Source organism: Lutjanus erythropterus, chromosome 23 (assembly GCF_056507025.1).
Source record: "Lutjanus erythropterus isolate fLutEry1 chromosome 23, fLutEry1.hap2, whole genome shotgun sequence".
NCBI classification, from domain to species: Eukaryota; Metazoa; Chordata; class Actinopteri; order Lutjaniformes; family Lutjanidae; genus Lutjanus; species Lutjanus erythropterus.
Genome location: NC_139339.1, coordinates 4,434,641 through 4,457,606, shown reverse-complemented (window position 1 = coordinate 4,457,606; position 22,966 = coordinate 4,434,641). Strand labels below are relative to the sequence as shown.

Below are 22,966 nucleotides of genomic sequence, written 5' to 3'. Positions count from 1 at the left end.
GTCAAATGTTTATGATATTAATGTAATTATTTTAATTTAATTCTCAAAATTATTTTATTATCTATTTTGTTTTGTTTTTTTGGTGGTTTCAAGTCATGTTGAAGTTTTGACTTTAGGTAAAAGACTATAAATATCCACCAAACTCCTTTCTGTTGTGATAAGAAAGTGACAAGCAAACTTAAGTGATGCTTAATTCATTTAACCATTTTAAGACTTCTATCAATTGTACATGTCACACATGTTGTATGTACTGCAAATGCTTTTGAAGTATGTTGTAAAGCAGAATGTTTGGTGTGAAGTGGAACCATTATAGCTCCAAATGTGATTCAAATAAAAATAAAAATACTAACTAATCTTTATATGGTCAGTGTTGTAATTCTTGGATCTCAAATTGTATTCTTGTGTATTTTTCTGGATTCAAGGTGTTTATGGACTAGATGTTGATGTCGATATATTGATATTGTGATATGAGAATAGATTTTGAATACTGTGACATAAGAGTTGTCTTTCCTGGTTTTAGGTGCTGTATTACAGTAAAGTGATGAAACTTTCTGAACTTGCCAGACATTTGTAGTTGTTCTATCATTTGCCTTTACCCAGTTTGTCATGATATACACATTATATATATATATATATATATATATATATATATATATATATATATATATATATATATATATATATATATATATATATATATATAGTCGTAATATCAATAAATATCAATGTTGAAAATTGAAATAAAAGGAAATCAATCAGTCAAAGTAATTTCATGCTGAAGGCAAAACAGAGCAAGAAAATGCCCCAAAACGCACCAATAAAAGTTGCAAAAACACACATGACATGATTAGATTGTCCACAAGGACGGTGAACAGTCTAAAGCTCAGACAACTGGAGGGTAAAACCCTTTAATTCCCACGTCAGCAATCACGACTGCACCTCCAAAAAGTTGGGGGACACGCAGGAGACAGATCAAAAGGATAATGATGAAAAACTGGTGCAGCAGCCGTCAAGATATCAAAATTTTAAGAATAGCATGACTCAAGCTACAGAAATGCTGGATCCTTCATTTCTCACAATGCAACTCAAAAAAGACAGATTTTTAATCTGACTTCAGGTCAGGAAATGAGATTTACTGAGATAAATTTTGAGGTAAACGCCGACATCTAGTGGTTATTTTAAGTTCTGCAAGTACAAGAGGTAATGGTTGGCAGTTTTTATCCCCAGTTAGAAAAGAACAAACAAAGAATTTGTTGGCAAATAAATGTGAAACAAATCGGGTGATTCTTCTGATTCAGTGGCTTCTGTGGATTTGTGATCTAAACTCATTAACTATCAACCCACCAACACAAAACTCAAAACAAGAAAACAAAAACCACACATGATCTTTTCCAGGCTGTCTTTTATTTCCATGCTCTTATTTGAATTAAATAATACAGACAGGTGCTCTGGGTTAAGTCACTGTATTTGATTTGAATACACGTCGGTCATTGCTTACATAAAAGTCATTTGAATCCTGTCAGATGTTCACCTTAATGGACAAATAAAATGACTTCCATTTGATTTGGTGTACTGTACACTAGGACACTGACACCAGTGTCATCTGATACTAAATAAAAAAATATATATATATCTTTAGCTGAATAATGGCACCACAGTTTGTGCTCTGGTGTCCCTGGAAACAGGAACGTGATGATAAAATGAGCAGAAATTAATTAACCATATAAAAAAGCATCATGAAGTCGGGGTTTGTTTTGCAACATGCAAAAATCCCCACAGTCCTGCTTCCACCTGCTCGTCCCAGAGATTAATTCTACGTGCGAACGGCCGGTGCAGTGAAACTGTGAACGCCTCATTAAATCACCTTTTATCACACAGACACACACACACACACAGACACAGACACCTGTTAATAGACTGGACATTTGGATCAGACAACAGATTTGAGCCGTCACTGACTCAGGAACACAGCAGGAGGAAGATCACAAATAAACACTACTGACAAGGTGGGTGTCCTTTAAAAATGATATAACATGTTTTGGTTATTAATGCTTAAGGCTGCAGCTGACAATTATTTACATTTTTGACTAATCTGCCAATTGCTTTCTCAATTAATGTGTCAAAAAAAGTTCTAAAAAATCCCAAACTCAAAGATTTAGTTTACAAAGTTGTTAAACAGAAAAAAAAAGTAGCAAAATCCTCTGATTTAAGAAGCTGGGAACAGAGAAAGTTCATCATATTTTCACTGTTTTTGAAAATAACTAAAGCGATGAGTCAGTCATCAAACTAGTTGTGAATTATTTTTCTGTTTCTTGACAAATTAACCCAATCAACTGTTTAATTTCTATTAAAGTTTGTGAACATCACTGTCAAGATTATGTCATGCTGTTACTGTAAAAATCCACCTTACATGGATAACAAAAATTCATGATTCAATACTGTTGATATTAAGATTTCAGAGGTATTAGACTCTATATTAACTATTAAATTTAAGTTAATAATGCCTTCAGACTCTTGCATATTGTCAGAGAAAGAAACTTGCGGTGGATCAATTTTTAGTCGATAAAATTCAACAGTGTGATGAGCTGGATTTGATCCCCAAACCTTTCTGAAATTTACTTAAATAAGCAAATATACACCACTGAGCCTCACTAGATGTCAGTAAACAACTATTCACTATGGAAAATAAAGTGTAGTAATGTTGTTCTGAGCAGAGGATGAAGTCACACTCCCTCTGCGTGTGTTGTAATCTGAGTTTCCCTGTTCTTTGTTTTGATAGCTGACTGCACAGCTGGATGTCAGTGCATGCGAGTCCCTCTCTGTGGAGGTCCAAACATTCATGCCCAGATCCAAAAAAGACTCAGAAATGCTCTGCCTCTGCTCCCCGACCCTTGACCTCCTGAGCAGGAACACTCGCAGGTCATTTGGCACCACCTTGTGGCCAGAGATGCACTTAGTTTGCTTGCAGTTGCTGAATGTTGAAATTATACTAAAATACTGTTTGGGAAGGACATTTAAAATACATTCTCCTCCAATCAGCAGTCAGCATGGACAGAGAGACTAATCAGTTTACTGCAAACAGCCGAGCGAGGTCAGTTACAGTTGTAGGGTCTACAGCCTCCATCCATGGCTGACTTTCAATGGTTATATTCCCAATAAAACACATTTAAGGGATTATGCAACCTTGGCTAACCATTTCATTTTGGTATTTTCTCTTCACCTAAATGGACACTTTCACATTTTCCCTCTCTCTCTCTTCTACAGGTCTCCAACATGTCAGTCAACTCCTCTTTCATCTCAAATGTGTCACTTCTTACTTCTCTCACCTTCAATGCCGCCTGCTTTGATTCAAGTGTCGGCAATTTTATCTTCACTGCCTTCAGCGCCACCTACATCCTCCTCATCCTGCCTCTCTCCATCATCGTCCTCCATCTGGGACACCAGCAGTGGCGGCGGCGGCGCTCTGCTGTGAGTTCCTCCGACCTCATCACATACCACATGGTCGTCATGGAGATGGTCACTGTCTTGTCATCAGTCTCCTATTGCATCGGTGTCTACGCTGATGTCCTGAGGATGAAGAAGGTGGCAAGCTATTTTTTCTTTGTCACCTCGTGTGGACAGACGTCCTTTCACACCCTCACCTGTGTGGAGCGCTACCTGGCTGTTGTTCACCCAATCACCTACATGGACCTGAAGAAAGTCACCATGATCAGAATCAGAAACATCATCATTTGGAGTGTTTGGCTGCTGGGTTTTGGGAGTATTACTACCGCTATAACCACAAAAAATGTTACCTTCCTTGTGTACGCTGTGCAGCAGGCTTTGTGCTTAGTTGTCGTGTCTTTCTGCAGCCTCGCTTTACTCAAAGCTTTGAAGCATCCAGGGCCAGGGGACGGGGACAGAGAGAGGGTTGACCAATCAAAGCAGAGGGCGTTCAACACCATCATGGCTATAATGGGAACTCTGTTGTTGAGGTTTGGGATGAGTGTGGTTTGCACTGCGATTTTGGTCTCAACACACATAAACCTCAGGGATCGGTGTGTAGTAATTAATTTGAGTTTCTGGTTCTCTCTGCCCAGCAGTCTGGTGCTGCCACTGCTGTTTCTGCACAGAGCAGGGAAACTAACATGTTGTAGGAAAAAACCTTGAGTCTGCAAAAGGAAATCTTAAGGTTGACCAAGAATGTGCTCTGCAAAAAATATGAAAAAGAATACAGAAAGTACCCAGCACTAAACAATATGGTTGTTTTACTGCAATTGAGTGATCTGAAACTAGACTACAGACAAATTTCAGTCCGGATGTGATGCAAAATTGAGCTGAATTTCAAGAAACTTTGCAACAAAACAAACATGCAAGATATATGCGCCTCCATCCACTACAGTTATGTGCATATTAGGAGTTGGTATATTGAGATAAACAGTTGGTGGCAATAATACTTCAACTGAGTGCCCTTAAATATGTTATAGAAGAAGAGGTTGCAACAAGATGAAAAAATTAAAAGAGCACTGTCGTTAAACTTTTTAAAGTAGAAAACAATTCAGAAAATCAGACTCCGGAACAGATTTATTGCCATATGTATGTTAGTGCATAAAAAAAGAAATAGCACTAAAATATAAATAAGGATTAAGGTAAATACTGTCAGTTAAAAAGTAGAAAAATAGTAAATAGACAATAAATACATGAAAAAAACTAAACTATAAAACCAGTAGAACAAGTGTGACTGTTATACTAAATAGATGAAGAAGCTGATGTGAACGTGATTTGGATTGAAATATGGAATTTATGTTTGTGTTTATGTATTTATTTGTAGAAAGTTGGTGGGTGCACAGACAGGGACAAGTTAATTTGCTGTCTTACAAGAAAATAGGGGAAAATGACCACTGGGTGGGTGTTAGATAGTCACGCCGCCTGCATCACCGGTGCCATCCGGTGCCAGTACTCTTAGGTCAGCCACATCAGGCACTTATTAATAAGTGTCTTTGAAAAAAAAAAAAAAAGTCTTTGAGTTTGCTCATAGATTCTTACCTGTGCAACTGCAGCTGCTGCGTCCTTTTTGTCTTGATGTTTCCTCATTGTGCTCTTAAACAGTCAGACCTGTGGTTACAGATGTGACAACCCCGATAAAACTACCTGTGTCAACCAGCATCCAATGCTTCTAAACTATAATGTTACTTCAGTCTCTCTGTCTTTTCCCTGCACTTTAAACCCACTGGATGGAAAGCTTGGACAGCAGATTTTCCTACAGCGTGAGGATACAAAAGAACAAGTGATTTTGACTGGTTTTGTGACATGCAAATGCCCACGTCATGTGCATTTACACGTCCACCCGACACTCACTAATCTGCCTTCTGACGGACACCTGTGTGCACCGGCCCCGCTGTGTGGAAACGAGTGGAAGAAAAGACTGAAACAATCACTATTGTCAGTGTCGGCGTCTTTGAATGCAGGTAAATAAATTTAATAACTGAACTATGCCTCTGTTCTAGAATTTAAAATGGTTGATAATTTATGATTAATTGATGGTGTTTGTTTGCTAATTAAGACCTCTCATATGGAGGAATACAGTATGGACATGTTTTTTTATTTTGAACTTTAAAAATATTCTCTTTTTTGCCTTTGACCCTTTGCTGAAGCAAATAATGCTGTGATTTTTCTTGGCAGGACTGTCTTTAAGAGCATTTCCAAATCTGCAGTTCTTTTGCTCTGGTCTGAATAACTGAATGAGTTTTTAAACTTGCAACACTTTCTCCTTGATTTTGGTTTATTTTCACAAAACTCACTGAAATCTTCACTCTGCTCATTGTTTACATGTGTCATGTATCAAGAAGGTAATGCACTTTGTTGGTAGCCCAGGTCAGGCCTCGATAAATTCTCTAGATGGCTGCTAACAACTGTTGATTTCGTTCAGCCACATCCCAGAATGCAAAGTGCATGTAAGGGCCAAATGGACCATGAACGCCTCAGACATGCACCATCCAAAAGGCACGCTACAAAAACATGTCAATGAGGTGTGACAAGACATGTAAATGAGATGTTATTTTCATCTCAACAAGGTGTTACACAGGCTTTAAATGCACGTTGACAAGGTGTCTTATGCCAACCAGGCCTGAGGCATTGATTGCTTCTCAGGCATTATTTGCACCTAAACATCGCTTAAATTGTATCTCATGAAAGTGTTACTTGTGTCTCAATGAGATGTTAATTCCTTTCATTGACATGTTAATTGCATTAGTTATTTGCATCTTAATCAAGCCCTACTTGCCTCTCGACCAGATGTTATTTACCTCTAAATCAGGCGTTAATAGCATCCCAATCAGACATTTCTTGCATCTCAAGCTGACATTAATTGAGTCTCAGCGAGGCTTAATTTGCATCTCCGCAAGGCCTTATTTGCATCCCAACCAGGTGTTAAATGCATCTCAACCTGGGATTATTGCATCTCAACTGAGCGTTAATTGCACCTCAACAAGGCGTTACAGCATTGATTCATTTCAACTACGTGTTAATAACACTTGGCTTTGTTGAGATGCAAGTAATGTCTGGTCGTGCCTGGTTGACACAAATAGTTACAGCTAAACATAACAATTAACAATTAACACCTTGTTGGGATGCAAATAACACCTCAGTGAGACACAATTAATGCTTGTTTGACTTACGACACCCCTCTGACATGTATTTAACGTCTCTGTGACGTGTAACACCTTGTTGATGTGAAAATAATCTCATTGAGGTGTCTTTTCATAACTAATTGACATAGTTTTGTGGGTGTTTATGGTCCTTTTGGCTTAATAAACAGAGGCTGGATACTGGAGTCATTTAGCTAAAGTTTCCAGACTGAACCTTATAACTGAGTAACATTGAGGTTGGTTCAGGTTTTTGAAACAAACATTTGTGAATGTGATTTGTGAAAGAATTCATTTGTGACCAGACCAAGAACACGTGCAGGTGTTCTAGTCCTGAGGCCGAGTACAAATGCTGTTTTGAAATCTGCCCAAATTAATTGTACCAAGGCAGAAACAAAACAGAGTCCGAGTCTAAACAACAAAGGTGACCGTCACCAGAAACCTACAAACAAACAAAAAGATCACTGTCTCTTTTAATTTTCTCTAATTCTTCTTCTTTCTTCAGAGACCTTCAGTGATCAAACATGTCTATCAACTCGTCCTCCTCCACCACCAATGCCTCCCATCCATTTTCCGTCCTCTCATCAACCTCCTCTAATTACTTTATTTGCTTCAACTCCACAACTGCGTCCTACATCTTATCTGCCTTTGCCACCACCAACATCCTCCTCCTCCTTCCTCTTTACATCCTCGTCCTCTACGTGGGATTTCAAAGACGGAGGCGATCCACTTCTATGAAAACAGCGACCAGCCATGCCGACTTCTTCACCTACCACATGGTTGCCATAGAGATTTTTGGCCTGTTTGGATCTGGCATCTATTGCATTAGCAACTACACGAAAAATATGCAAATGACAATGGTTGGGTTTTATATTTTCTCTTTAATCTTACCTGGACAGACTCTCTTTCACCTCCTGACCTGTGTGGAGCACTACCTGGCTGTTGTTCACCCCATCACCTACATGGGCCTGAAGAATGGGGGCGGGGCCAGGATCAGAAATATCAGCATTGGGTTTGTTTGGTTGGCGTGTGCTGGATGGGTGGGTGTAGCACATGTGTACCTACCTGATATTCCTCTAGTCCCACTTTTTGTCTCCCACGCATTTTCTTTGTTTGTCAGCGCGCTTTGCAGCTTCTCAGTCCTCCACGCTCTCACTTGTCGATCACCGGGAGAAGGGGGCAGGGACAGGGAGAGGGAGAGGGTCGACCAATCAAAGCAGAGGGCATTTTACACCATCATGGCCATCATCGGAACGCTGCTGTTGAGGTTCGTTGGGTTTATGGCTTTCTTGGTCATATACAAATTCGTCGAGACGAGGGGTGGAGATGTTTGTTTGGTGATCACCAATGCATTCTGGGTCTGTCTGCCCAGTAGTCTGGTGTTGCCTCTGCTGTTTCTACAAAGGGCAGGAAAATTGGCATGTTGTAGGAACAACACTGCAGCACCATAAAGAGTTTAAGTTTTAAACAGTTTGTCTGCACATAAATGCATGTACCAAATGTTTCTGTAAGTTAATTATATGGCCTTGTTTAGTCTTGAAGACTAACTTTTGTCATGTGCTTCAGTGGAGGCTGCCATGTGGAACCACTAAGTTTATACATCGGCCCAGCATGGACAAACCAAACATTGGTTCTAGAGAGGGCCGTTCACATTGTTTTTTGCAGCCACTGTAGTTTCTCCTACACACTTGGAAGGGGAGGGTGAGGAGTGCAGCATTAATTCTGTTGCAATCTGTAATCTCACCACTAGATGTCACTAAATCTTACACATTGGTCCTTTAATGGAAAGTTTACTCGTCATTTTATGACACACATAGGGAATATGTATCATTTTCAGTGGTTATAGCACAAATTATTCTGATGCCAAATGATTTTGTTTGTAGAATAAATGATCAGAAACAGTGTGTTCTATGTGTTGCTTTCAGGTACATGGTGGTCATCTCACTTTGTATTTCTATACTGCATATATATGCTGATAATATTTGTAAACATTATAAATTAATAGTGTGCTTTCATTAAAAAAAAATGACGACTGGCTTTACAGATCTTCCGTGTCTCTATGTGGTGTTCATGTTACAAGAACATTTCTATGTCTGCATGACATACAATCTGGTTTCAAAGTATACATCCTCATTTAAAATGATACTGATCACTGTTGTTTCCAATGAACAAAATGCAAACGAGCTGCTGCTACATTCTGGGTCTGACCCTGCATTCTGTGGAACAAAAACCCAGACAGGACATTTGCCTACTGAGACTTACAGTATAAAGTATCAGAGACTGTCTGCAGGCCATCCTTTACACACGCAAACAGAAAAAAACAGAAGAAAAAACAAACAAACACACCCTTATATACAAGCATTAGTATATATAGGGAGGAAATAATAAAGCTCCGCAGTCCAGTTTGAAGACACAGTGGACAGACTTTGCAGAAGAAAAGGTGAGCATCTGTTTTTTAAACTACTATTATTGTGTCTGTGAGTCAATATGCACTTGTTTCTACATAATTTTACAGCAGTAAAAAGCCTTTCATATATTAAAGACTGAATCAATCAATATTTAATGGCACTTTGTTAACTAAATTTTGTTTTTTGGGTCACATGCATTTTGTATGCTCTTAACCAGACCAGTTTATCCTCTCTCCTCATTTATTGTATAAGAGCAGCTCATCAGGGTACTTGTGTCCTGCCCTCTGACAATTTTTGGGTGAAAGCAGTCCCTCTAATTTGATTGGCAGTAAATACAAATTCTTAAGTCTTTGCCAGTTTAATAGCATAAAACTACCATATTGCTTTTTAGCCCAAATCAGTCAGGCAAGCAATTTTGTTATGCTGCTGCCAATCAACAATCATCATTATCATCATCATCAGAGTTACCAGATCTACAAATTATCATATTTGTACCATAATTTTCACAACTATATGATGTTCAATCAATAATTCCAAAAATGGGCAGATGTAGGATAATTTTGACATTTCCATAAACCCGCAACAAAATGTTGTTTGAGAGCAACTGATCACATCAGCACCACACTGATCAAGCAGCTGGTAGAGCAATATCAAAGTCCGGGGCTTTTATTTTGACGGCCTGAAGCCACAGATCTCTTCTTCTACCGTTGTTTGCTCTTTCAGAGAGTAAACTGTTTTTTTTAATTATTTGACATGCGAAATACAATGTAGCAGCTTTAAGATAGTGTCACTAGTTTTTTCCACTTTGTTTTCACCTAAAGCCAGGACTTATTTCTAATTTTCTGTTTTTGTCTCCTCCCCCTTCCTCTCCTCCTCGTCACATCTTCTTACAAGCAGTTATGTCTTTCAACTCCTCTAATTCCTCCCTTCTTCCTCCTCACCTCCTCTCCTCTAATTCCTCTGTCAGTTCTGCCTTAAACGTCTGCTTCTACTACAGATCAGGCATTTTAAGCTTCACCATCTTCTGCGTCACCAACATCATTCTCCTCCTCCCCCTCTGCATCTTCATCTTCTACCTGGGTCTGCAAAGATGGCTGAAACGGCGCTCCACAGCATCCGGGACAGCCACAAGTCACGCGGACATTTTCACCTACCACATGGTTGCCATGGAGATGATCGGCATCTTGGGGTGTGGTCTCTACTGTTTTGGCATCTTCTTCAGTGTACCATGGATGATGGAATGGGGTGGGCGCTTCATCTCGGTTGTTTCAATCGGACAACTTTTCTTTCACATCCTCACATGTGCGGAGCGTTACCTGGCTGTTGTTCATCCAATCACCTACCTGGGCCTGAGGAAGAGGGGCGGGGTCAGAATCAGAAATATCATTATCGGATGTGTTTGGCTGTTTAGTTTTGGATGGATTTGTCTAGCCAGTCTGCGTTCAGATTATAACACGGTCCTGGATCTTTGTCTTTTAGCTCTCTCCCTAGTGATCGTCTCTTTCTGCAGCATTTCAGTTCTCCGTGCTCTGATTCGTCCAGGGCCAGGGGAAGGGGGCGGGAACAGGGACCGGGTCGACGAGTCAAAGATGAGAGCATTTCACATCATCATGGCCATAATGGGAGTAATGTTATTGAGGGTTGGGGGACATGTGTTTGTTCTTGCCATTTTCACCTCCAGGGCTGTGAGTGATTATGTCAGGTGTGTGATCTTAATGTCCGGGGTCTGGTTCTCTCTGCCTAGCAACCTGGTGTTGCCTCTGCTGTTTTTACACAGGGCGGCAAAACTACTGTGTTGTAAGAACAACACTGAATCAGGACAAGGATCGGAGTAGAGCAGCTTAAATTTGATTTGATTAAAGCTTAGCTGCAAAGTTGTCTTGTGGCAGTAAACGTACAGTTTGCCCACAAAAACCCGGCAGAAAAAACGTTACAGTTCATTATATAACAGAGCAGAAAAAACATTTTCAGTACCTTTTTACTGGGCACAAATCTCAATTTATGTGTCTATTGTCAAAAACATAAACTTGAAGTCTCAATAAATGCTTCAGGTTGTGTTTACACCCTTCAGATGCACCTGACAAGTGAGATGCACAGAGCTGGTGTGAACAGCTAGGTGCATTAAAAAAAGAGCAACAGAGGGGGCAGCAGAAAAATGTATTTTAGCCATGTAAAAATTAAAAAATCAAGTGTATGTTACAATTGGAATACTTTCTATGCTAGCCATATTTTATTTTAAGGACCGATTAGACTGTTCAGGAAAGTCACAATCAAGAATGTGAGTAGTATCATGTATGCTGAGCATGAGGAGCAATAAGAAACTAATAAATCAAACAATAATTGATACCTTAATGTGGCACTAAAAGACAATACCTATCCCAGCCACGGTCTGTTCAACCTGCTGCCAGGAGATACTGGAGTATCCGCTGCACTACCACCAGACTACAGAACAGCTTCTTTCCTGAGCCTGTGAGGCCCCTCATGGATTAAAGTTTAATGTTATGACTTATTATTTATTCAAGGATTGAAAAATTGTTGATTGTTGTTATTTTTGCAGTCACCGTCTGTAATAACGATGTATGTATGATTAAATCAGAAAGTCCTCATTCAGAAACAGTTCCATTATGAAATTACCCCAGATCTTAATTTCTCAGATATAGAACCACAATGATTACTATCTTTATTAAAAAATAATCTAATATAAATGGTTGAGAGTGTGCCGTTTTCAAACAACCAACATCAGAGAAATACTAAAAACACTCAAAATAAGTAAATGAAATGAACCAAATACCACATTTAAAGGGGAGGTTCAGGACTAAAGTCTGGTTTATAGCTTGTGTGACACAGACACGCAGACAGACAGGTGTTCTGGTCTTAATGATGCTGTTTGATTTGAATAAGCACCGGTTTTAAGTTACAGCTCATTTGATTCCTGTCAGACATGATGGATGGAGAGATGAGTTAAACAATGGTCAAAAATACAGACATTCCCCAACACCTGAATTATTTATTGTTTCTAATAAGGGAATATGCAACATGTAACCTTTAAATGAATTATGACTGCTGCCTTTATGATAAATTGCTTTTGAACTGTAGCCAGTTGTTTTTTGTGTCTGATTAAATCACTTCCTCCAAAATGGCCCGTTTTTAGTTTATTTTAGACTCTGTGACAAGAAATTGTTGTGATAATCTGAATTATTTTGAAAAGAGTGTATAATCCTTCAATTCAGAAAATGCAAATGTAAGTGATTTTGAAGTTTATTGCCAGAAAAGTTGTACAATATGAGAAGGTCATAAAAAAGGCATTACAGTTTTACCTTCATGTAATAATGTTTAAATGTGCACTAAATTGTCAATATCCAGTGTAATAATATGTGTATAGCTTTAAACTATGGAATAAAAGTGATAAAAAATGACTCTCAAATGTGTTTCTGCGTGTGTATTTTTGAATACGGAGGGACATTACAGCGAATTCCTAAAGTTAATGTCTCAAAGTGTCTGCAGGGCCGTGGAAAGCTGCTGTTCTGCATCTGCATATGTAAAGGGGAAGGATGCAAACTAAAGCTACAAATCAAAAGCAATCAATTGGTTTTGAGCAATTTTTATAGGCTATACAACATGCAAAGAAGAAAAACCACAAACAGTCCAATGTACACAAGCATACACACACACATAAGGCTTAAACTATATGTGGACAGCACACCAGTCCACAGTTCAGACACCCAGGTTACAGAAGATCAGAAAGATCAGAATCTAAAAACAACAGACAAGGTGGGTTGATGATCTTATTCATGATTGACAGATTGTTTTGTTATTTTTGCCATCTTATACATTAAAACTGTATAAAATAGCCCTCACTTTAATCTGTTTTTCAAATTTAGCTTGTCTACACAAAGAGATTCACCTTGCATGTGTTTCTACATGTTGTGTCTTCTTTAAGATATTTAAACTGTCTCATTTCATGCTTGCATGATTTCTAGCATGATTTTAGTGTAAATCTTATCAATGAAATGACTTTACGTGATGAATTTAAGTGTTACATTGTCAGATACAGCTGTCTGGCTGCTGTTAGGCTGCACATAAAAGTTCAGCCCCAATGCTGCTAATTTGAAACAGCAAACAGGGACAGTGAAAGATTAGTTAGCTTTTACTCATGTTGTATTCTAGACAAGGAAAAATGAGACAGAATTAAAGCAGCATTGGACGAGCCCTCGCACCCGCACACCCGTCAGGGCTGCAGCTCCGACCCTGTCCTAGTGTGTTCAGGCTGGGAGTGTGATCAATCAGGTGACGTCGGATCATTTATGTAAAAAGTTATAGCAATTTCGTGTTTCAGGGTGAGACATCAAAATTTGACGCTACGCCACGGCCACGCCCTTCAACAAGCGATAAATGTTTTAAATAACTTTTGATCACAAAGTAGTCTAGATGGCGCACACCAATTATTGAAGTTGTTATGATGAATTCTGTAGGAGGAGTTTGTTAAAATACAGTGCATGGAAATCGCCAAAATTGACTCCAGATAGGTCTGAGTGTGTCTCAGTGTGATATATGTTTGTGGTGATATTTATGCATATCGGTGAAACGTGCCATGGGGGCTTCGCCCGCCACTAAAAGCTGCATCTTACAATTTTTTACCATGACAGAAATGTTTTATGCTCCATCGTGCATGTTTAGCGGCTGAAAAATGTGTTTGAAGAGGGAGAAATATAAAAATAAGAATAAATAAAATAATAATCCAAGCAAATCTAATTGGGTCCTCACACCGTTCGGAGCTCATGCTCTAACTAAAGCACATTGTTTCTATATATCTCTATATATTATTCAACTGAATATAGTTTGAAAAGTTTTTTGAAATCATTGCATTCCATTTTTATTTACGTTTTGTGTGATAATTTTTTTTCTCTTTTTCCTCTATCCCTGCCCCTTACCCATAGTTATGTCAGTCAGCTCCTCTTCCTCCTCTAATGCCTCCCATCCACCCTCTCCCCTCTCCCCCAACATCAACATGTATTTTTTCCTGTCAAGCTGCGCCACCTCCACAGTCGGTGGTTTCATCCTCACTGCCCTCAACATCATCAGCGTCCTCCTCCTCTTCCCTCTCTGCTTCCTCGTCATCTACCTGGGTCTCCAACGGTGGCGCCAACGTCGTTCCAGCATGACAACAAGCCACGCTGACCTATTTACCTACCACATGGTCTTTGCAGAGCTGTTGAGTGTCTTTGGGTGCTTACTGGTCTGTTGTGGTGTCCACACTGATCTCCCGCTAATGATAATTGTGGGTTTGCTCATTAGTTCAGTTAACATAGCTGGGCAGATTTTTTTTCACGTCCTGACCTGTGTGGAGCGCTACCTGGCTGTCGTTCACCCCATCACCTACCTGAGCCTGAGGAAAGCAAAGGGGATCAGAATCAGAAACATCACCATTGGCTGTGTTTGGCTGCTGTGCTTTACATCGCCAGGCCTCATGTCTGTGGCAGATAAAGTTTATAGTTTCATCATCTTTTTTTTGATCTTAGCCTTCACCTTGATCGTCGTCTCTTTTTGCAGCTTTTCTGTTCTCTGTGTTCTGATTCGTCCAGGGCCAGGGGAAGGGGGTGGGGGCAGACAGCAGGTTGATCAATCAAAGCTGAGGGCGTTCTACACCATCACGGCCATACTGGGAGTGCTGTTGGTGAGGTTCGCGGGACACACGCTTGCCATGTCTACGTATGCCTCAACACAGCTGGGAGAGACTGAAAAGTGTGTCATTTGGTTGTCTACATTCTGGCTCTCTCTGCCCAGCAGTCTGGTGTTACCTCTGCTCTTTCTACAGAGAGCAGGAAAACTACCGTGTTGTAAGAACAACAATGAATGAGGAAAAGGATCAGATTAGATTAGTGTACGGTATCAAAGAAGAAAAAAACCATCCCTGAGAGAGAAAACCCTGGATTGCGTTCAGTGACATGTGGATGACATCATCAGGAGGAGCCAATACATCTTCTTAGCATTAATCACAGAAGTTATGTACTTGTTTTTACCACAATAGACCATTTACCAAAGCCTGCTACCCATGTTTTGCCGCTTTACACTCACACAGTACATCCATAATTATTGTGTAAAACATTCAAACACTAAGGAAACTAATAGCAGTGTTTAAATTTGTCACGTCTCCTTGGAGGTCATGTTGAATCTCTTTTTTGCAGCCTTACTAACATGGTTCAGCACATCTTTTTCTGTCATTTTATTCTGTCATATGAAAAAATGGATTCACAATAATCAGTGAGTTTAACTTTTAATTGTTGAATTTACTTTGTTTCATAGATAGGTAAATTGTTAAAATGTAAATATGAAGTAGTAACACCATACCATTGTGGATTCCCACCATGACATTTTTGTTAATGTAAAGTTAGATATAAGTACTGTTGAACCAACATAAGACAAGGTGTATAATGGATTGATAACAGTTATATTTTATTTTATTTTAACTCATAAGCAGTGAGCAAAAGATGGCAGCATCACAAGAAATGATTGCAACAGACTGCATGACATGTAAGACACACCAGAAAACTGAAAAGTTTGAAAAGCATTTAAATGTGACACAAGTTATCAAATACTGAAATGTGACTGACTGTCTTTTCAATTATTATCGTAATAAACTGTATTCTGATTTTAAACAATAGCTATTTGTCTTTATTCATTGCCATCATGGTATGTTTCTGGTCTTTTATATGACAAAAAAAACATTGCAGTTTTTTTTTTTACCAACTGGTATCATAATGCATACTGTAGAGGGTAAAAACAAGAATCTTGTTCCCTCATTCTTTACCCGAACAAAAGTATAGATACTGTATACTGTAAAAAAAAAAAAAAAAAAAGACAGGTAAAAGTAGGAGCACTTATTCAATGTCTTTACTACAAATGTGTTTGTGTGCAGTCTAAGTATGTATTTTTGAATAAGTGCACATCACGCTGGCTTAAAGTTTGTGTCTAAAAATCCGTCAGTGTTGAGGTTTCTTAGAGCGCGGCAGTGAAAGGGCGCTATTCTGTATCTGCATCTGCTGAGGACAAAGATGACATATGGCAAACTAAAGCTGCAAATCAATTCAAAGCGGATGAGCAAACAAACAATATGCAAAGAAAAGAAAGCCACAAACACATACACACAGACACACACACACACACACACACACACACAAGGATTAAAATATACGTGGACAACACACCAGTTCACAGTCCATACACAGAGGTGGCAGAAAATCAGAGAGGTCAGACTCTGAAAGCGACAAACAAGGTGAGTTTATTTTAATGATTTCATGACTGGTGGATTGTTATTTTTCTTATCTTACATATATAAATTATATAAAATAATGCTGCTCACCAAACAGAGCACAAATTGTTTTACTGTAAAATTCATCCTGTCTAGAGAGAAAGATTAAACAATTTAAAAAGATTATATTCCTTGACTTGTTAGATGCTAAAAAGGCTTTTGAAGATATTGAACATGATATTGGAGTGAGTAAATAATAAGTCATAGAAGAATAAATAAAACTAAAACTGCTTTTCATGGCCAGGTAGCTCAGTGTGTAGAGCATACACCCCATGTCCTGAGGCTGAGCCCTCTTTCTGCCAGACGGCAGCTGGGTGAACATTATTATTATTATCCTTTGGGCTCTAAACAGGCACCTCATTGTGACCATGGTGAGCCTTACCTGCTAAACATCACCATTTTAGCATTGCCACTGTGCCTAAACAGCCTTAATGATCTGCTAATTCTCAGGTCATGTTTTACTTTTCACTATTTGTATTTGTTAATTTTGTTTCTCTCTCCATCTTTCTCTCTTTTGACTTGAATCCCTGCTCCTTGCCCATAGCTATGTCAGTCAACTCCTCTTCCTCCTCCAATGCCACCCTTCCATCTTCTTCCCCCTCCATCATCATGCCTACTATGTACAAATGCTTAAGCTCCACGGTTAGTGCTATCAGTGTCACCACCTTCTCCCTCATATACATGCTCCTCCTCTTCCCTCTCTGCTTCCTCGTCATCTTCCTCAGTCACCAACGATGGCGCCAACGGCGCTCCAGCATAACAACAAACCACGCTGACCTTTTGACCTACCACATGGTCTTTGCAGAGCTGTTGAGTGTCTTTGGGTCCACAATCATCTGTTGTGGTGTCCACACTGATCTCCCACAAGTGATGACTGTGGGTGTCTACCTTTACGCCATCAACATATCTGGACAGATGCTTTTTCACGTCCTGACCTGTGTGGAGCGCTACCTGGCTGTCGTTCACCCCGTCACCTACCTGAGCCTGAGGAAAGCAAAAGGGATCAGAATCAGAAACATCACCATTGGCTGTGTTTGGCTGCTGTGCTTTACATCGCCAGGTCTCCTGTCATTGGCAGATAATGTTCTCCTCCTCATCCTGTATGGTTTTGTCATACCACCCATCTTATTTGTCGTTTCTTTCTGCAGCCTTTCTATCCTTTGTGTTCTGATTCGTCCAGGGCCAGGGGAAGGGGGTGGGAGCAGACAACAGTTTGACCAAGCAAAGCTGAGGGCTTTTTACACCATTGTGGCAATACTGGGAGCGCTGTTGGTCAGGTTTGTGGGGAATCTGGTTGGCTGTTCTGTGCTTACCACAAACCAGCTGGGTGAGACTGAGAAGTGTGCCATTTGGTTGTCTACATTCTGGTTCTCTCTGCCCAGCAGTCTGGTGTTACCTCTGCTCTTTCTACAGAGAGCAGGAAAACTACCGTGTCGTAGGAACAACAGTAAATCAGGACAAAGCTTGGATTAAATTAGTGTATGGTACCAAAGAAGAAAAAACAATCCCTGAGAGAGCAAAACCTGGATTGTATTCAGTGTCATGTGAGTGACATCATCAGGAGGAACCAATAAAAAGTTTCCACCATTAATCTAGGAAGTTGTGGCTATTTAAATTATTCTGCACTTGTGATAGGCCAAGAGGGGATTAGCTCTTATTAGTTTGATTTGGACTGTCGTTTTGCACCATATATTAGAAACATAACTAAAACAGCATTTTATCATTTAAAGAACGTTGCCAGAGTGCAGCAGTTTCTCTCTCAAGCCAACCCAGACACACTAATGCATGCTTTTATTGCCTGCAGAATTTGTTACTGTAATGCTCTACTATCTAAGAAAAATGTTGCTCAATTACTTTTACTATTATTATTACTAATTACTATTTTAAAGTCTGTCGGCACTGATTTCCTCTGTGCTTCAGAATTGATTTTGAGATTCTTTTATTGATTTATTAAACTCTATTGTTTCATTGTTTGAATTACTTTGTGTTACATTTTGTTTATATGAAAAGTGACCTCTGAAGCATAATCATTGTTTTTTAAAGACACTTTTCAATGGAAACAGAAGCATGGAAAATGGACAAATCTGCATATACTTGGGTATCAAAATGTATCCTAAATCAGTGGTTTCAAGATTTATTATTTCATTTATTATTTTGTGTTTGCTTTCTTTTATGTTGGCATGTTGGTAGAAAGTTGCACAGTATAAGAAATATATCAGCATAAAAGTGATTATTATTTTTCCTTTTTTTACTATGTGCATCAGTCAATCAGCATCCAGTGTACTATATGTATGGTTTTCAGTGGCGGAATAAATGTAATGAATAATGACTCTAAAAATGTTTTGTGCATTTTTGATTCCTCAACATGGCAAAAAAAATGGAAAAAAAACATCCTAACTTCTCAGAGACCAAGATGATGTCTTCAAATGTCTTGATTTTTTAATCAGTATCCCAAAGAAATTTGCTTCGCAATGATATGAAACACAAAAATAGCAGCAAAATCCTCTCATTTGAGAAAATGAACCAGAGACTGGGATTATATTTAGTGTTAGAGCCACTAGATGCTGCTATCACTACCCCGTATTAACAGGAGGTTTCAGCCATAATGTAGGCCACCACATCATTTGGTTAGGGTACTGTACTGTTAAAGCTGATACTTGCACACACACGCCTTCATCTCTGAGTCAGAGCAAGTGTCAAAAGTGTCAAAAATGTACTTCACTTGACTGGAATTTCTGTGATTCCTCACTCCGGACACTTCTTCAGGATTTATCCTGCTACCTCGGTGTGCCAAAACACTTTCTTTGAATCTCAAAAATTTCAGATCTGGTCAGTCTTGCCTGAAGCAACTGAATGTCTTGGTGGTGAAACCGTGTCACGGCACTACAGTTGATTCCCCACCAAAGTTTCCCTATGATGCACACAGCAAGTTTAATTTAAACGCATCTTGCTGATGGTTTGGTCCTTCCTAGAGAATAAAACACATGGAGGTCTGAACAATGGTCAGCTGCACGTCAGTAGTACTAGTAAAGATTCTGTGTTTCGCCCATTTACACTCAAAGCTAGAAACATAGAACATCCAGTTTAAATAACAACAGTGTGGGCACCCACAACTTATACATGAAGACATTTTGAGAGCCAAAAATGAAAACACTGACCATCAAGAGTAGTCATATTTTTAATGTAAAACACCACAAGTCATAGTTTTCAAAATACTCTTAAGTTTTGATACAGGATATGTGACATTTACAAATTGCACAAGTCTTAAAATAATTAATCATGAATGAATTATGAGCAGGACATTGTAAGTTGTATGTGATACACAAAGTTATTCAAATGAATTAGTGTCAGCCCAGAACACCTGGCTTCAGCGCAGTGACATTCTCATCACATCAGACATGGAGTTTGTTGGATATTTTAATCCATAGTCTTTCACTCAAAGTGCAAACTTTAACATGACTCCAACCACATTTAACTAATTTTGTGTTCTGTATGTATGATGGTTAAAATCTTAAGAAGTGAAACCATGCTTTGATATAAAAACCCACTTCCAAAAATGTAGAATTTTGAGTAACTTAAAGGGGCCAGGACTGGTATATTGTCAGTTGTGCCTGATCAAAGCTCCTCTTATTGCAGCTGCAGAAGTCAATTTTTGTTGCCCGGGGTGGACAAGGAGCTTTCCAAAATCACAATACTTAACCTACGACTAATTGATATGTCCATCAAAATATAGCCTTTTAGATTAACTTCACTGGTTCTTCCTGACAATGCCATCAACATTTGACCAGAAACAAACCAGACTTTTGCTCTTTCACTAATTGTTTTTCATTCTTATATACTGTAAAGTAATCTAATCTGATCTTTGTCCTAATTCATTGTTGTTCTTACAACACAGTAGTTTTCCTGCTCTCTGTAGAAAGAGCAGAGGCAACACCAGACTGCTGGGCAGAGAGAACCAGAACAAAGACATGCCAACACCACACCTTCTGCTGTACCCCAGCTGTGTTGATGAATGTGCATAAGTAGCAAGTATATGGCCCCCCAACCTGAACAACAGCATTCCCAGTATGGCCATGATGGTGTAAAAGGCCCTCAGCTTTGTTTGATCGACCCTCTGTCTGCTCCCACCCCCTTCTCCTGGCCCTGGACGAATCAGAACACAGAGAACAGAAAAGCTGCAGAAAGAGATGACAATCAAGGCAGACACGACGATACAATAAGACATAATGTCAACGGACAACACATCTTCCATGTATATAAAACCTGTCGCTGCAACACACAGCAGCCAAACACAGCCAATGGTAATGTTTCTGATTCTGATCCCCTTTGCTTTCCTCAGGCTCAGGTAGGTGACGGGGTGAACGACAGCCAGGTAGCGCTCCACACAGGTCAGGAGATGAAAAAACATCTGACCAAATTGGTTTATGGTGCAAAGATGGATACCCACAGTTACCATTTGTGGGACAGCTGTGTGGACGCCACAGGTTGTGAGTGTGGACCCAAAGACGCTTATCACATCTGCAAAGGCCATGTGGTAGGTCAAAAGATCAGAGTGGCTTATTGTTGTGCTGGAGCGCTGTTGAGACCATCGTCGGTGACCCAGGTAGAGGACGGAGAAGCAGGGAGGGAGGAGGACGAGGATGCTGGTGATGGTGAAGGCGGTGATGTTAAAAGTTCCAACTGTGGAGATGAAGCAGTTGTAGAAAAAAGTATACATATTGAAGGAGGAAGAGGAGGAAGAAGAAGGAAGGGAGGCATTCAAGTAGGAGGAGGAGTTGACTGACATAACTATGGAGCAAAGAGAGTGAAAAAGAGGGAAAGATGGAGAGAAAAATTGTCAAACTTCTTATGATGACTTGCATTCATTTGTGCTCATAATGTACGGTGATACCACCGCAGCAATGGTGGCTTGTTAACCTGCAGTGCTTTGCAGGATTCATCTATTGATTTTTTTAATTATGAACTCATTTTGAATTTGATGCCTGCGACAAATTCCCAAAAAAAAGTTGCAATAGTGGCACGTTTACCACTGTGATACAGCAGTAAGCATTTAGAAACACTGAGGAATTGTTTGTTTTAAAATAGAAAGTCAAGTGAAAGTTGTCTGACTTCACGTGCTCAACAGTCCGAGGTCTCTGTTGTCATATTTTGTGCCTCATACTGAACTCCTACTTGTTACCACAAAGCCATGCAGTTGCAACACGTGCAGAATTTGCCTTAGCTAAAATAAGCAGGGACTTCTCTGAAAAAGATGTTGTCTAGATGGCAGCACGTTGTTCCAAAACTTATATGTAACTTTAAGAAATCCTCAAAAATATATATGTAAAAAAATGAAATATGCATGCTGTTTCAAATCAAATTTTGAGGAGACAGATTTGAACTTTATGTACCACCACAGCCAGCTATACTTGATAATAAAATACTAACATTGGCATGCAAGATGTATGACAAATATCATAAAAGAAAATGTGGAAATATGAAGTGAGAATGATTTCTGAACAATCTGAAAGACACAGCAAAAACAAAACAAATCTTCAAAATCCTTTTAAAAAGTATAATAATAAAGAATATAATCCTTTTTCCTTTATTTAAAAATCTTTGTTGAATTATTATTGTCTACTCAAGCTGCATTAAAACAAAAACACAACTGAATGAATAATTTTATCCTTTTATCATTATCATTTTAATAATATCTATCCAGTCATAAGATCATTAACATAAACTCACCTCATCTGTTGTTTTTGATTCTGATCTTTCTGATCTTGTGTTGTCTGTGTGTCTGGACTGTGAACTGGTGTGTTGTCCATATAAATTTTAATCTCTGTGTGAGAGTGGGTGTGTGTGTGCTTATTTATTTGTGGCTTTTGTTTTTGCATGTTGTATAACTCATTCACTTTGCATTGCTTTAGTTTGCAGTTTGTCATCTTTCTCCTTCACAGATACAGATTCAGAACAACAACCTCACCTTCCACTGCCTTCGTCCAAGACACTGACAGTTTTAAAGACAGGAAACTTTCAGCCTTCAATAAGGACACTTTAATCTCAATCTGTATTTAAAATGCACAGACTGCACACAAACACATTTGAATTATTGTTCATTACATGTATTCAAATCATTTAAGGCCATACATATATTATACTGGATATTGATTAGTGCACTTATAAACATTATTGTATAAGGTAAAAATAGTACTTTATTTTGCTTAAACACTGCAATATAAAAGAAAGTGAACAGAAATAAATTAATAAAACTAAAAACTACTTTGATTTATGATGTATGTTGATAACCAAGTTTCCCAAGTTGAAGTGGTTTTATCAGACAGACAACAGCTACAGCTCAAACACTATTTACCACAATGCAACAGTCATAATTCATTAAGAAGTTACACACTGTGTGTTTTCTTTATTAGATACAGTAAATAATTCTGGTGTTCTGTCTATTTTTATATATTCTTCACTTCATCTGTATATTAAAGTGGATATTTAACAGTATTTAAATGAGCTGTTACTTAAAACCTCTGCTTATTCAAATCAAACAGCATCAATAAGGCCAGAACACCTGTTACACACCTGTGTGTGTGTTTCACTTCATTTATTTTAATACCCAAACAATGTTTGACTACGAT

General features: G+C 38.9%; 5 protein-coding genes and 1 pseudogene across 5 annotated transcripts; 5 read left to right on the top strand and 1 right to left on the bottom strand.

Annotated features, from left to right (window-relative positions):
• The first annotated feature begins 3,273 nt into the window (after nucleotides 1-3,273).
• On the top strand, nucleotides 3,274-4,149 carry LOC146305454 (uncharacterized). Its single transcript, XM_084713112.1, has one exon. It carries the CDS (start codon nucleotides 3,274-3,276, stop codon nucleotides 4,147-4,149), a length of 876 nt encoding a protein of 291 aa, XP_084569238.1.
• A 2,998-nt stretch (nucleotides 4,150-7,147) lies between these two features.
• LOC146305453 (uncharacterized) lies at nucleotides 7,148-8,074 on the top strand. The gene has a single exon (XM_084713111.1). It carries the CDS (start codon nucleotides 7,148-7,150, stop codon nucleotides 8,072-8,074), a length of 927 nt encoding a protein of 308 aa, XP_084569237.1.
• Nucleotides 8,075-9,930: 1,856 nt separating this feature from the next.
• Nucleotides 9,931-10,866, top strand: LOC146305452 (uncharacterized). Its single transcript, XM_084713109.1, has one exon. It carries the CDS (start codon nucleotides 9,931-9,933, stop codon nucleotides 10,864-10,866), a length of 936 nt encoding a protein of 311 aa, XP_084569235.1.
• A 1,716-nt stretch (nucleotides 10,867-12,582) lies between these two features.
• LOC146305451 (uncharacterized) lies at nucleotides 12,583-14,888 on the top strand (annotated as a pseudogene).
• Nucleotides 14,889-16,886: 1,998 nt separating this feature from the next.
• Nucleotides 16,887-17,813, top strand: LOC146305450 (uncharacterized). Its single transcript, XM_084713108.1, has one exon. The coding sequence runs from the start codon at nucleotides 16,887-16,889 to the stop codon at nucleotides 17,811-17,813; it is 927 nt and encodes a 308-aa protein (XP_084569234.1).
• Nucleotides 17,814-20,190: 2,377 nt separating this feature from the next.
• LOC146305449 (uncharacterized) lies at nucleotides 20,191-22,216 on the bottom strand. The gene is made up of 2 exons (XM_084713107.1): nucleotides 22,079-22,216; nucleotides 20,191-21,141 (listed from the first exon to the last, which is right to left on the bottom strand). The coding sequence occupies exons 1-2, from the start codon at nucleotides 22,214-22,216 to the stop codon at nucleotides 20,191-20,193; spliced, it is 1,089 nt and encodes a 362-aa protein (XP_084569233.1).
• Between the last annotated feature and the right edge of the window lie 750 nt (nucleotides 22,217-22,966).